Source organism: Labrus mixtus, chromosome 16 (genome assembly GCF_963584025.1).
Source record: "Labrus mixtus chromosome 16, fLabMix1.1, whole genome shotgun sequence".
In the NCBI taxonomy this organism is placed as follows: Eukaryota; Metazoa; Chordata; class Actinopteri; order Labriformes; family Labridae; genus Labrus; species Labrus mixtus.
Genome location: NC_083627.1, coordinates 22,060,014 through 22,073,675, shown reverse-complemented (window position 1 = coordinate 22,073,675; position 13,662 = coordinate 22,060,014). Strand labels below are relative to the sequence as shown.

General features: G+C 37.8%; 2 protein-coding genes across 3 annotated transcripts; both read right to left on the bottom strand.

Annotated features, from left to right (window-relative positions):
* Nucleotides 1-31: 31 nt before the first annotated feature.
* On the bottom strand, nucleotides 32-8,216 carry dus3l (dihydrouridine synthase 3-like (S. cerevisiae)). 2 transcript variants are annotated; one of them, XM_061059026.1, is made up of 16 exons: nucleotides 8,136-8,216; nucleotides 7,613-7,722; nucleotides 6,279-6,540; nucleotides 5,842-6,193; nucleotides 4,533-4,609; nucleotides 4,327-4,425; nucleotides 3,874-3,915; nucleotides 3,553-3,705; nucleotides 3,317-3,433; nucleotides 2,161-2,226; nucleotides 1,964-2,074; nucleotides 1,671-1,767; nucleotides 1,431-1,506; nucleotides 1,032-1,220; nucleotides 388-516; nucleotides 32-284 (listed from the first exon to the last, which is right to left on the bottom strand). In XM_061059026.1, the coding sequence occupies exons 2-16, from the start codon at nucleotides 7,687-7,689 to the stop codon at nucleotides 212-214; spliced, it is 1,920 nt and encodes a 639-aa protein (XP_060915009.1). In that variant the 5' UTR covers nucleotides 7,690-7,722; nucleotides 8,136-8,216; the 3' UTR covers nucleotides 32-211. The 2 variants fall into 2 exon arrangements, with proteins under 2 accessions (XP_060915009.1, XP_060915008.1); XM_061059025.1 differs by having other exon boundaries at nucleotides 8,132-8,212.
* An 81-nt stretch (nucleotides 8,217-8,297) lies between these two features.
* On the bottom strand, nucleotides 8,298-10,654 carry LOC132990670 (transcription termination factor 1, mitochondrial). The gene is made up of 2 exons (XM_061059027.1): nucleotides 10,550-10,654; nucleotides 8,298-9,892 (listed from the first exon to the last, which is right to left on the bottom strand). Exon 2 carries the CDS (start codon nucleotides 9,848-9,850, stop codon nucleotides 8,687-8,689), a length of 1,164 nt encoding a protein of 387 aa, XP_060915010.1. The 5' UTR covers nucleotides 9,851-9,892; nucleotides 10,550-10,654; the 3' UTR covers nucleotides 8,298-8,686.
* Nucleotides 10,655-13,662: the final 3,008 nt, after the last annotated feature.

Below are 13,662 nucleotides of genomic sequence, written 5' to 3'. Positions count from 1 at the left end.
TAACTAATCAGAAATAATGAAGACACAGACATTTCTTAGTATAGTAAAAGAATGTATTGCATATTTCAAGTACACCAATGCGCAAGTGTTGTACTTCTGCACCACAGGTCAAGCAAAAAAAATAAATCTAAAATTTAATTTATTAGATTAGAATTTTTAAAAACAACAAAAAAACAATGATTTCTTTTTTAGCAATCATCGAAAGACACATTCACTTGTAGGCGTTGGCTTTATGTTTGGGTAAAAAGTTGAAGTTCTTCGGCACAGGTCCAAGTAGCATTTCACTGGAGAGAGGCAGAGAGAGTAGTCAGTATACATTTATATTTATGATTCATTTAATGCTCCACTTTGAATGACTGTTCTTAACAGTTTAGACAGTCTGCTCACCTAATCCTGACCCAATCCCCAACATGTTGACTGGCCATTAGTGACTCCAGGTAGTTTCTGCCCATGTAGTACGGAGGTCGCTCATTGATCTTCTGAGGCACTCGCTCCAACAGACCCACAGGAATATACCTTAGAAAGAGAGACAGGGGCACAGAAAGAGAGAAAAGTATAATCTTTAATCCTAATTCACTAAATGGGACTGTGAAAGAAGGGCATTTCAATCTTTCCTAACAGGGATTTCACAGATATAAGTGCAAATGAAGTTAAGGTGTAAGTTTTATAAATTTAAAACCACCAGAGCTGACAAACTAAGACACCACATTTCAATCCAGCAGCCAGATATTTAATCTGTAAAGCCAAGATACAGTATTGCACTTTTAGAAAGTCAGTTACATCTTGTGGAAATTTGGAGCCCATTTTATACATAAATACCTTACCAATATTTTTTACAATTGTTTTTTTTTGTAAGATCAAAAAGATTTTAAAGGACAGTCAGGACAAACAGTTGATCTGTTTATTCAATAAATTATGATAAAATCATTTTATAACAACCTCATACTATTTCTGGATCAAGGAACAAACAGCAATGCCTGCTTTTATTATATGAACTACAGTATATTGACAACGCGTGTGTTGTTGCAAACCTGCACATGAAGGAGAGCCACTCCAGCATGAAGTTGCGGGTCTTCTCCACTCCACGAGTGTCCGAGCCCCAGTGCTCCAGACCAAAGTTGCTGAAGTCCCTGAGGATGTCCAGACGCTCACCGGATGAGATGTCCCAGTGCCTGCTCTCCTTTATTTCAGTGAAGATCCATGGCTTAATGAGAGCGCCTCTAAAGACAGCAAACCACAACAAAAGTTAGACATACAGTAACTTACAGATTCAACATTTTATCTTAATGTCAAATATGTGCTTCTTAAATTAGTTGTGTAGCTTCTAAACATGGTTCCTACTGTTTTGCATGCTTCAAGTGAAGCAGCATATAAAAGAGGCCATATATATGAGTTTCAAATATTTTGAGTATGCAGAATGTGACACCAACCTGGCAATCATAATACCAGAAACTCCAGTCTCTCTGGCTTTCATGGCATCTTCATAGGACAGAATGTCTCCATTCCCTAGAAAAATAAACACATTATCACCTGCAATCAATCCTTGTATAACCTGTACATTATTTAACAACCATTAAATCCCTAAAATGGATGATAATGCTTTTTTGTTTGTCCACAAATGATGTTGTTTAGCAGTTGATGCAGCTGTAATCTTATAAGTATCCACATACCAAAAAGTGGGACAGGACTGGCCAGATTGGAGCAAGTGGTGATGTAATCCCAGTCGGCCAATTTGGTGTAACGCTGCTCTCTGGACCTGCCGTGCAACTAGAAGGAAAACAAGAGCATCGACACTAAAATCCTGAATCATATCTAATGCATCAAAACTTTCCTGACAGAGAAAGAGAGACAGATCCCGCACGACACATAAAACAAGACTTGTGTTAAGATGACTGTGGTAAATATGATATCATTAAATTAAGATTTGCTATAATTCATCCCTTTTGGTGTCTCAAAGACTTACTGTGATCATTGAGACGCCCCATTTCTTCATCTCAGGGATGAGCTTGTGTGCTACGTTGCACTTCTCCTGAACACCAGTGCGGATCTTGACTGTCAAAGGCACGTCAAGGACCTATGGTGAGAAATATTTTTAATTCAACCTTTTGACTTTTTCCCAGACTCCCTGTATATGCATCAGGTAGAAAGATCGACACTTACATAGTTCATTCCGTTGATGATCTGTTCAAACTTTCTGGTGCGTGTCATCAAGCCGCATCCTCCACCCTGATGAAGAAAAACAGAAAAACACCATCGGTTAAGAGTTTCATATTCATGGTTAATACCATTGACTGTGTTTTATGCACTCCATCAAAGAACAAAAAGACAGTCCATATTCACTCCTCAGTTTTCCCCCTACCATTATATATATTTGGGCTTTTTGTACCTTTATTGTAGGGATAGGATAGTGGATAGAGTCGGGAATCAGGGAAAGAAGTCATTTAAGGATACCTTTCCGATAGAAAAGGACAGCTGTCATTAAAAGTAACAAATGAACACCAAGATTCCTTCAAGTGTTTGTGTCGTCGTGTCGGCATGTCCCCACCCCCCCAACGCTGTAAACCTAGGGGAAACACTGCTCCTGATAGCACCATGTAAAGTTCATCTAAACTGGCCTCTCTCTGTTACCTTTTCTTTATTTCATACTGTTTATTGATTCTGTCCTAACCACAGTAGAGAAACACAGATTTATTAGCTGTCACATAAGCCAGGTGTTCTTCAGCAATACTTTGTAACTTGGTCTTTATTAACCACAGAGGGCACAGATAGGACTGTTAATGCTGATTTGTTTTTAAAAATCACAATGCTTGTCAAATAAACAAAGCTGCTACAAAGTATACTGCTAAGAGGTTGAACATAATTTTATAATTATTAATATTATTGTTATTATATTGTTATTTCTATTTCTTACCTTCTTATTGCTGTTCTCTTTTGATTTGCTTTGAACTCTTTTAGTTTCTTACATCTTTTTAAATCTTTGGTCCTCTTGGTCTCAGCTCGTGTTGTTGGGTTCTTGTGTTTCCTGGGTTCTTATGATGGTTCTTGTGATGGTCGGGTTATATATGTCTGTTGGGTATCGTGCACTTTGGGTTCTTTTCTGTTGAATTGTATTTAATTATTTTTAGTATTTTGCATTTGTTATGTTCTTGCTGTTGTTTCTGTTCTTCTGTGTTTGGTTTAGTTTGTTCTTGTTTTTGCTGTTTGTCAAAGCACTTTGTAAACCTGTGTTTTTAAAAGGTGCTATATAAATAAAGTTATTTTTAACATAAAGAGGAGCAAATATTAGTGAAACGTCCTTTAATCTGAATGATTTCACCTTCTTGTAGACGAGGTCAATGGGGCATCCAGAGTTTATGTCCACGAAGTCAACATCAGTGTTGTTGTTGATGAGCTCTGCACACCTCGTCATGGTGTCAGGGAAGCAGCCCTCCACCTGCAGAAACAATAAAGACATTAGAACAGAGGCCAAACCCCCCCCCCCAGAGAAATGATCATTTAACCACACTGAGGAGTTCTGAAGGGTCCAGAATAGATCATCTCTAATGTCTTCACCTGGACACCAAAAATATCTTCACTTTCATGACGTTTCAAGAGGGCCCACTCCGACTGCTGTCCCTGCAGCAGGTTTGTGCACATGGCCATCTCCCCACAGGTGATGTCTGCTCCGAAGCGCTTACACACACGACGGAAAGGCAGATTTCCACACTAAAGACAGGAGGGAATCTTAACTTCAGTTCATAACCTTATTGATGAGCCAAGAGTTTTATATTGCTTGTTTTTTTAGAATGAAATTAAAAACTAAACCACTTCAAACATGAATCTGCAACAAAACAAATCAAACCCCAGTTTACAGTTCAGTCTGGAACGACTTACAGTTGTTAGAGGAGCGAGGTAGAGCTTGTCTTGAAAGTCCACCTTGAACACAGAGACAACGAGAGATATTAGATAGAATAGAATTACTTTATTGATCCCAAACTGGGAAATTGTGGTGTTACAGCAGCAGGTTATCAGAGCAAATAAAACAATATAAGAATAGATACATAAATAAGCACTTAGAATATAAAAAATAAGAATAGTTAGAGATTTATACATCAAGGATTTAACTTAACATTCTTACTGGTTTAAAAAAAAAAAAAGAAAACTTAAATACAACATTTATTTACCTGCAGTGCTGCCCCAGAGATGTTTGTTTATTAGTAAGTCTTTCATTTTATAATTTGGTACATGTATTAAGCAAGGAAGGGGATTACATGACTTTACTTGTATTATTTAAAACTACTAAAAAAAAGACTTTTGGAGAAAAAGATGTTCGGCTGGGAAACGTACCTGTTTCTTTTCACATATGCGCAACTTCACGACATCCTGATCAGTCAGTGGGCCGACAGTCCTCACTGGTGGAGGCTGTTTATCTGGGCTGGCCTGTAGCTTTTCACAAAGCAAGCATGTAAATAGACTTACAAAAAACTATCTACGGGCTATAAATATATATGGTAAATATATAAGAAGGCAGTGGTCTAAGTATAAATGTATACCTGTGTTTCTGTTTCAGTCGACTGATGCTGATCCCCTTCTGTTTGATCTGCAGATACTTCAAGGACAGGAGCGTTACCTGGGTGTGTCAAAAGACTGAGATGTGATACTAATATGACTCTGTTCAAATTCAACATGCTAAAATAAGTAATTTCTTCATCAAATATGGAAAGTCAACACTGACTGAACCCAGCCTTTAATAGTGCAGTGACACCAAGTGAATAAGCAGCTCTTAAAAATCAAGGATCAACATTCATGAAGGTTGTGATTTAACAGCTATTCAAGTCGAATAATAAAGAACGACATGCATGTTGCCCAACTTATTATTGCCCAACAATCAAATTAGTCTCACTTAAGAGCACTTCATTTTAAATCACTTCTTAAAACTCACTTTTATAGACTTGCTTTTATGTGATTTCTCCTTTAAAGATCTATCCCTTCCTTTTATTGCTTTTAACCTTTTTATCTTTCTCTTCTTTAAATGTTTTAGCCTTTAAATGTAACCCTTCCTGTATTAATTTTACTGCTCTTAGTCTTTTTAAATTCCTACTCCTTTTATTGTTTAACTCTTCAGCTCTCTGTTGCTTTATTCATTTAACCAATCTCCTGTTTATCCCTTCTTTTTATCTTCATTCTGTGTTTACAGCCTGTGATGTGATGTCTTCCCACTCTCCCTCAATTTTTATTTTGTTCTCTCCTGGTTGATTTTAAACTAATTTTCCTTCACTGTACTGAACTGCCTCTCCATACCTGCCTGTTGAATCTCTCTTATTCCTGTTATTTGCATTTTTACAATTTTGCCCTCTCCGTTTGGCCCCTCTGTTGATCTCTGTTCTGTTGTCGTGTTGCTGTATTTGCTTTGTCTGTCACAGCACTTTGTAAACATTTGTTTTTAAAGGTGCTATATAAATAAAGCTATTATTATTATTATAATTATTAACTGCACTTTGGTCGACGTGGCTATAATTTGAATCCACTGGACAGATTCAGTAAAAATAAACATTCATGCTTACAAAGAATACTAACAATATTCCAAATGGACATTTTCACTGCCATAAGACCGTGTATATATTCATTTTTTGTTTTCTTATTTTGGAGTTGTTGCCTTAGATAGGACAGTGGATAGAGTAAGAAAACAGGGATGGAGAGTGGGAATTAATATGCAGAAAAGGAGCCACAGGTCGGACTCGAACCTGGACCTCCGGACATGGGAGGCGACCTAACTGCTAGTCCATTGCAGCCCCCTTTAAATCATGTTTTAGTGAGTTTCACTAAAGAGAATCTATCTAAAAACCTCCTCAGTCATCTTACCTTCCCCGTGCTGTTCTCTTTTGTCTTTGTTGTTTGGAAGTGTACTCAGGTACTCCTCTGACTTCTTGAAGGCCACCGAGCGCTTCCTCAGACTAATCTGGAGGTCTTTACTCAGGCTGTTCTTCACAGCGGTCCTGCCCTCATGGGCCTTGACGAGGTCTGCGTTCTCCATACTTTTAAAGTCAGTTGTAGTGTGGGCCTTGGCGAAGCGGCAGGCGAGGCCATAACAACACTTTCCAAATGTATCATAGAGGTAGCAGCTTTCCCCAATGTCAGCTGGTTTAGTGGCCAAGTACTCTGCAACGTCATGGTGGAAGTTACACTTGGCTCCAAAGGGGCATTCCCTATTGTCCTGCACGGAGGGGATAATGTCAATAAGTAAATAATAGTAATAATAATTGGGTTTTTTTTATAGATAGTTGGTTAGAGTTACGTACCTGAATGACTGAGAGACACAAGCGCCTCTCATCGTAAGCAGTAATTTTGGTGCGAGGTCTCGACTTATTCTGTCCCCGATGTCGTTTACCATCTTGTTTTCCCCATTTATTTGTCTCCTCAGGCTCCACTTTGATCTTCTTAACTTCAGGTTCCTCAACAGATGTCGCCGTCGCTTTGTCATTTTCACAAACTTTGCCTCCGTTTCTCTCCTGCCACTCAGAATCCACAAACCCATGAAAGTTTTCTTTGGTTGTTAGAAATCTGAAAATGCAATTAGAAAAAAAGAATGGGATGTAACAACCTACCATACAAGATAACCTGAGTAGAAATTGTGCAAGGCCACTGTTATGACGCATGAAATCTAAGCTGATACACTTTGCAAGAAGTCAGGTGTTTACAGTATAGTTTTACAAGCTGTTTTTTTGTTTACTGTGCAGTCCTGTTGGCTCCATCAGAAAAGGCAGCATTCAGTGTTAAGCTGCTATGTGTGTGGGGGTAGCATTTAGTTACACAACTTCTGCCCTGCTGGAAGAAGACATATTTTGCTGTTCTGGATGGAAGCCAGTAGATGCAATTTGCAATAATAAGGGTAATTCTCTATATGCATAACAGAACCAGATGAAGCAGGGTCGGCTTCACAGACTGATTAAGTGTCAGCAGTGATTCAAATATGGACCCACATGATGAAGAGGGAGATGACAGACAACACTTAATGCAGATTAGGGCTTTTCGGCAAAACGTTTGCGTCATCTAACATGTATGGAGTAAAAATAAGATGTCTGTCTGACAATTTAAAAAACGAGTCAAAATGCAAGTGTTGCTGAATTTGTAACTTCTCCAGACTAGACAGTGTGGTGACTGTCACATGAGCTGTATGAAAGTAGATTCTGCTCAATAAATACTTTGGACACTTGACAAGCTAAGCTGCAAAAAGGACAGATTTAAAAATACTTTTTTACCTAATGCAATTGCACTTTATAACGACTCCCCTTTAAGTAAGGACAGAAGACTTTTAAACTTTAGCCTGAGCTGCATATATCAAACTGTATTTTGCACACTTGACTGCTTTTTATAATAATTCTTTATTTATCTATCATACTATGCACTGGCAGAGCTAGTATTTTGTACTGTTATCTATGAGTAACAGCTACTTATGCACATGGACCATCCATACCACTTTTTTTATCCTGGCTATTGTGGGCTCATGTTTTTTGTATGGTGGGATATGTATGTATATATGTGTTGTGTTGTTTGTATGCTGGCTGCTGCTGGGATGAATAAAGTATATCTTATCTTATATTAGCTGTAATTCCCTGCAGTGTCGTTTACTTACTCTTGTCTGATGGCAGCTTCTCCCTTTACTGCAACATCTTTCTTCTTTTCCACATGTTCTTCCGCCGTGGTTTCCATCACACCTTTATAGACTTTCTCCAATCCTTTAATCTGAAACACGTCGATACATCACATGATTTACTCTAATTGACTTCATCTGAATGTGCTGCTTCACATGCCTCATATTTATATTGTTCTCTCCTAGTCCAAAAACTGTATTACACACAAACCAAGACAATTCAACTTATCTATTAATTCATAGAAATAGGCCTGAAAGTAAGCAATTATAAAAGCATAAAACTGGCCACTTTAATTTGACTAAATGTTACCAGTTGTTCATAGTAAACAGCCGCATGCTTTACTGATACCATGCTAACAGGCTAACAGCTAGCGTAAGAGCTGCTGACGCAAACATCCGCTTGTTGGCCAATACATTTAAAATCAATTTAAAGTCAAATAAAATATTGTCAGAAGTCAAAGAAAAGCTGACTTAAATGTTGCCTATATCTCACTGTCACACCTACACAGAAACAATCCCAAAAGCGTGATGGAACAGTTGTGCATCAGTTTTCTGAGGTCCGTGTTGTGTAACCCGACGGCCATTGGTTCCGGATATCACAGTTAGCAGCAGCATATTTATTTCATATAACAGATAAAATGTGAATAACCTATGAAACATGTACTCATTTGCTCATCACTTTTTTTTATATATATATAAATATAATTTTATTTCAAGACAGAATCACAAACTTCAATTGAAATATATTCCTTGCCCCCATTGTCTTACTTACATGGTTGGTTTTATAGGTTTGTTATCAGAATCATCAAATAGCTTTGGGTTTCTTGAGCATTGCTTTGAGCAAGCAATTTGAAGATGCGTATTTGGGTTTAAGGAACGGTTGAGTTCCACTATTTATTTATGTAAAAAGTAGTCAAGAATAATATCAAGCAGAGTGAATCATAATGAAAGTGAAAAGTCATCAGAGAAGAAAAATATCTTGAACTACAACAGCAAATGACATTTTCAGAAAAACCTGATTACTCTGAAGTAAAGTTTAAGCAACATTCAGCATTATCACATATATTCTTCTGGAAAAGCTTTAAGTTTTTCCAGTTTTGCATCAAAGCGTTTTTTGCTTGAGTCCAGGATGTTGATGCCATTCCTCTGGAAGTCGTAGCCCACCTTATGCAGCTGCTCTAGTCGCCCTTTAATGTTCTGTGTGCTGTAGTCTAAAACCTTTGGCTTTTCTATTATCTGCTTTATTGTTATGCCTCCTTGTAGGAGACAGTCCAGCTTAGAGCTCAGTGTGTCTGGCCCAATGTACAGAACCAATGGATAACTGATTATCAGTTTGTTCATGTCAGCTTTTTGGTAGCCAAGTGCAACCATCTTCAGCTCTAAACAGTTCAAATTCCTTTTCAGGTATTCATTGGAAAGGTCCAGGATTTCTGCCCCAGGGCCTTGAAAGAGAACAAGCAGTTCTGCATCACTTAACTTGAGAGAAGCTCTCAGGATGTCTATGTTTGTCCTGACCCTCTTAGTGCTTTTAATGAGAATGTAAAGATTTCTGGATATGATGTTTTTGGCAAAAAGCGGAGGATTCTTTCCACCGAGTTCAGAACAGATGTCCTCCAGAAACTCCACCATCTGCCTGTTGAGCTCTAAACTGTTGGAGAACGTTCTGGGTGCTGTTGCCAGCATCCGATGGAGGTCTTTGGTGCTCAGTCCCAGTGAGGTCAGAAAAGCTATGTTCTTCTCCAAGTTTACATTATCACTGGAGCGGAAGAAAGACTCAGGTGAACGATCCAGGATGCTCACTATTTCTTCATCAGTCTTGAAAATTTTCCTCCACAGACCCCAACGCTGCTCCAAGTGTGCGATCGAGCGGGTGATTGCACGGGGGTAACGTGATATGATTCCAGCGATTACTTTGCGGCTGGCACCTTTGCCTTGAAGAAATTGATGAACACCTTGCTCATTAGTAAAGGCTCTGCGGAACACCCCCGGCTGCCGCTCCTGCGCCTTCCTCACATCAACTCCCATGAGATTCAGGTTCTCCAGCAAAGATTCATTTTCGGTGCCTGGCGGCTTTGGGTCATCATTTGTTTTAGAAGAGCTGCAAAGCCTCCTGGCAAGGTAGGTGGATGTCAACTGTGCTGCAACAGGCATGAAGCGGCTTTGCAATGTCAGTGATCGATGGAGGCTGAGGAGAGCCGTCATTCCAGATAGTGCTGACATTCTCTAAAAGTAGGGCTACAATGAACCCGAGTGTCACTGGACCTAAAAGAGAAAATGAACATTGCATAATTAATAAACAAAACAAATACTAATGATCATTATCAAGTGGTAGTTGTACACAGTGCACACAGATATAATATTTGTAATATGTAACATATAGGTCATGATGAAATCTGAAAGGTATCCTCTAACTAGCTTTAATCCAGGTTTAGAGGAGTAAATAGTAACATCTATTAATTATTTAGTTTAGATTTTTGGCTTATTTTGACAGCGGTCAGCACAACACAATTGTTTGGCAAGGGTCAGCTATGAAGCTAATTTACATCTGTGAGCCCAGAGGATTTATAAACTCAATGTAAATGTAAATAATAATAATAATAATAATAGGCTAGAAATAGTGTAACAACAAGTCATGACGACAACATAGTTTAACAAAACAATATAACAACAAGGATAATGATGCTGCAAGACGACAACTTAAGCTAAGAGAGTACAAGAAAACTACAAAGTTGAGTTTAAAGCTGAATTGATAAAGACAAATAACTCGCCAAAGGTGACACCAAAATGAACTGTATTCGCCATTCATGGTAACTGAAATAGAAGTCCGCGGGAACAGTCCTAACTATCACAGTGTCAACTAATAATGTATGCTTACAGTGGCAGTCTCCTAGTGTAAGCTTAATACAATATATTACATACCATTTACAACACTTAGTTTTACGATGACCAGAGAGAAGCCGGTGAGAAAAGCATGTTTTCAGCGACTGCGAATCAACGAAACTGTGAGACTTCGCAAACTCTCGCGATATTTTACATCTGTGCCAAGCGCTTGACATGACGACTTAATGCTCTTTATTGCCATCTAGCGTTTTGGAGTTAATATGGCTACTGTGTTCAGTCTGTGGTTCTAACCACTAGATGGAATCAAATTACCTAAAACTAGTTTTTCAGTGTAAATAACGTTTCAACCTATCGTGGGATAAAACGGTAAGATATTAAAGTAGCCATTTATGTCACCATCTATAAATACATGTAAACTAAATGTGCTTTAAGACAAACATAAACAAACACTACACAAAATGCCATTTAAAAAAGAGAGCAAATTGATTATAAATAATGGTTCCACATGAAAGACTGACTTCTAATAAGCTCCTGCTCCATCATATGCAATACTTTACAATCCATGTAGGCCTTCCTTGTTTCTGTGTATAGCATTGTTTTGTCATGATTATGTTCCTCTATTTGTATTAATTATTAGATTATTTTAATTATTTTCTACACACTGCATGACCATAATTGATGGTAGGCTACAAACGGTTAATATTCTTCGTCATACAGCAATGATAGTAATGGTAACTTAGAAAAATATTTTTTAGTCAAATCCTTTTTTCTGTTTTTTTTCTTCTTTTTGATTAAACGTAATGTTTACATACAAAATATTGAACTCCTCTTATGTTCATAGAACCCCAAAATTCAAAAACTTTCAGAGACATGACCTCAGTTGGAAGAGAACCCCGATCAATAATGCTTTGTACAGAATCACTGTAAATAATTATTCAGCTTGCAGAGTCAAATATCAGGTGTTAATTTAACTGCTTTATTCTGAATCCTGGAAAGCTGGATGTTTTCACGATGTCTTCCTGTAAGGTGAGTGTATTGGATAATAGGTTATTCATTTCAGACACACAGCTGACGTCCAGTATTCCCATGAGGTACAAGGCAGCATTTGCCATGTGGCTCACAGCTTGGCTCTGAAAGACCTACTGATCCATTGCAACTCTTTACTGATGAGTTCCATTTAATCATGAATGTTTTATCACAGCACAGTAATATCTTCAGTATGCAAATGAGCTTTCACCCTATGCTCCAAAATTATGGGGGATGTGTATTTGTCCTAACAGCTCCTATACTATGACAGAATCACAATTTCATTTTTTTGGTCTCAGTTGTTTTTCAACATTTCCACTTTCCTCACACTTGTCCTAAGCACTTGTGTCTGTATTTGCATAATGATGTGAACGGGAGAAGCTCTTCTGGCCCATGTTTCTCTCTAAATCATTTTAAGTGAAACACAAATGATGAGAGGCAGAAGTGGAAGACATAAGTGGGATGTCTGTGGTTGAATTTGCACCCACTCAAAATGAGACATTTCAATATCTTAATACTGGCATATTGCATCTTCAATGGATAAATCTAACTCTCTCTCTCATTTGTTTATTATGTACCCATAAACAGCTAAAACTGTACTGCTGCATCATGACAGGTTACATATCATGATAGGTCATGCATCGTCAGGTAACAAGTAAAAAACATTTTTAACATGATTTCTAAACTAGCTTGTCTGAGCCATACATATTTCAGTAAATGTTTGCCTCATAAACACCCTTAAAGTAATTGGTTGTGTCACCCTTTTACTTCAGCTTATGTAAGATTTGAAATATTGTGCTTCTGCTGTTTTAGTGTAAATATATGTGTTTTCGAATCTGGCAGCTGAGTAGGTTTTTGTCCCTCTGATACCCACAATTTTCTGATTTGTCTGATTCCATTTAAACTCAGTGTGCCTACTTTCTGTCTTACCTTGAGCCATTTGGAAATGATCCGTATTTTACCTCATGCTTTACTAAGTGTGACTTTGTGTTTGCGAGAGTGAATGGATACTTTGCTGTCTCCCTTTTGTTGTGGCCAGTTCGGTATAAAGTTGCTTGGGCAAATGCTGACACACTACTCCTTCAGTGAATCAATAATTCAAAAACTGCTGAACTTTCAAATGCTCATGGGTTCCTGTGTTTCCTGTCGATGTTAGTGCACAAACAGGCCAGTGTTTACAGGTGGGATCAAGTTGGTGAGAATGTCCAAAAGAAGATGGGTGGAATTCAAAATCTGCCAGACAATCAGCTGTTCAGCTCCCGTCAGCCGAAGACCCAGAGCCTCCTCTCCTGCTGCTGCCGGTATGTTTTAAAAAATGACAAGCAGGTGCAATTTAATATTTTGGTTATTAAAGTGGATCTAGAGAGAATGAGAAAGGCACATTTCTGTATACATCTTGGAGACAGGGTAAAATGACTTCAGCATACTTTGATATACAGATTTTTAGTTGTTAAGCTTAAATTGAAGACAAGACATTCTGCTCATTTTTGTTCATTTGGAGGTTTTCACTACCTCAGGTTGAATTTCAAACCTGCTTATACACATACAAAACATGCACTCTAAATATTTTTGACTCCAGATGTAGAATTGATCTGCTTTTAAAAGATAGTAACTGATAAAAGATACTTGTATTTCTCAGCACCAATTATATGCCTAACAATATGAATTATTGAAAATGTAATTGAACAGTTAAATGAGGTTTAAAACTTTCTTTAAAGGTGTTGCCTTGCAGGGCGGGTTTGATTGCACTTGATAATAAACTTAATTTATATATATTTTTTTTTTCCTTATACTTTGAAAAATACAAGGAATCTAATGGTAGTAGAAAATAGAAAAAAAATGAATTTCAGCATCTCTGAAGTCTTCATTAAAACACTGAATCACTGCCTACAGCTTCGATTTGTTCAGGGATTCTTGTAGACTGAATGAATGAAATGACCTCAAAGTTGACTCCTGAAAATGTTTGCAGAACAGATACAAGGAGTGACAGTGACCTGTTCTAATAAGATATAAAAAGCTATTTGTAGACTTGGAAGTTAAATAATGGCTGTTCTGTCCTTTATAGTCTCCATCTGTCCTAGAAACTGATGCCAGTATCTCATGTTACCTGTTGCCCCATTCAGCCAAAGAAAGCTCAGATGTTTCCCTTTCAGAGTAGTTCATAC

What these genes read in the sequence shown, in the direction of transcription:
- dus3l (XM_061059026.1), bottom strand. Translation starts at nt 7,689, where the DNA reads ATGGAAACCACGGCGGAAGAACATGTGGAAAAGAAGAAAGATGTTGCA. An exon ending in ACCTCGCTCCTCTAACAACT is followed by an intron (nt 3,706 to 3,873) that starts GTAAGTCGTTCC and finishes TCCTGTCTTTAG; the next exon opens with TGTGGAAATCTGCCTTTCCG. An exon ending in GGGGATTGGGTCAGGATTAG is followed by an intron (nt 285 to 387) that starts GTGAGCAGACTG and finishes GCCTCTCTCCAG; the next exon opens with TGAAATGCTACTTGGACCTG.
- LOC132990670 (XM_061059027.1), bottom strand. Translation starts at nt 9,850, where the DNA reads ATGTCAGCACTATCTGGAATGACGGCTCTCCTCAGCCTCCATCGATCA.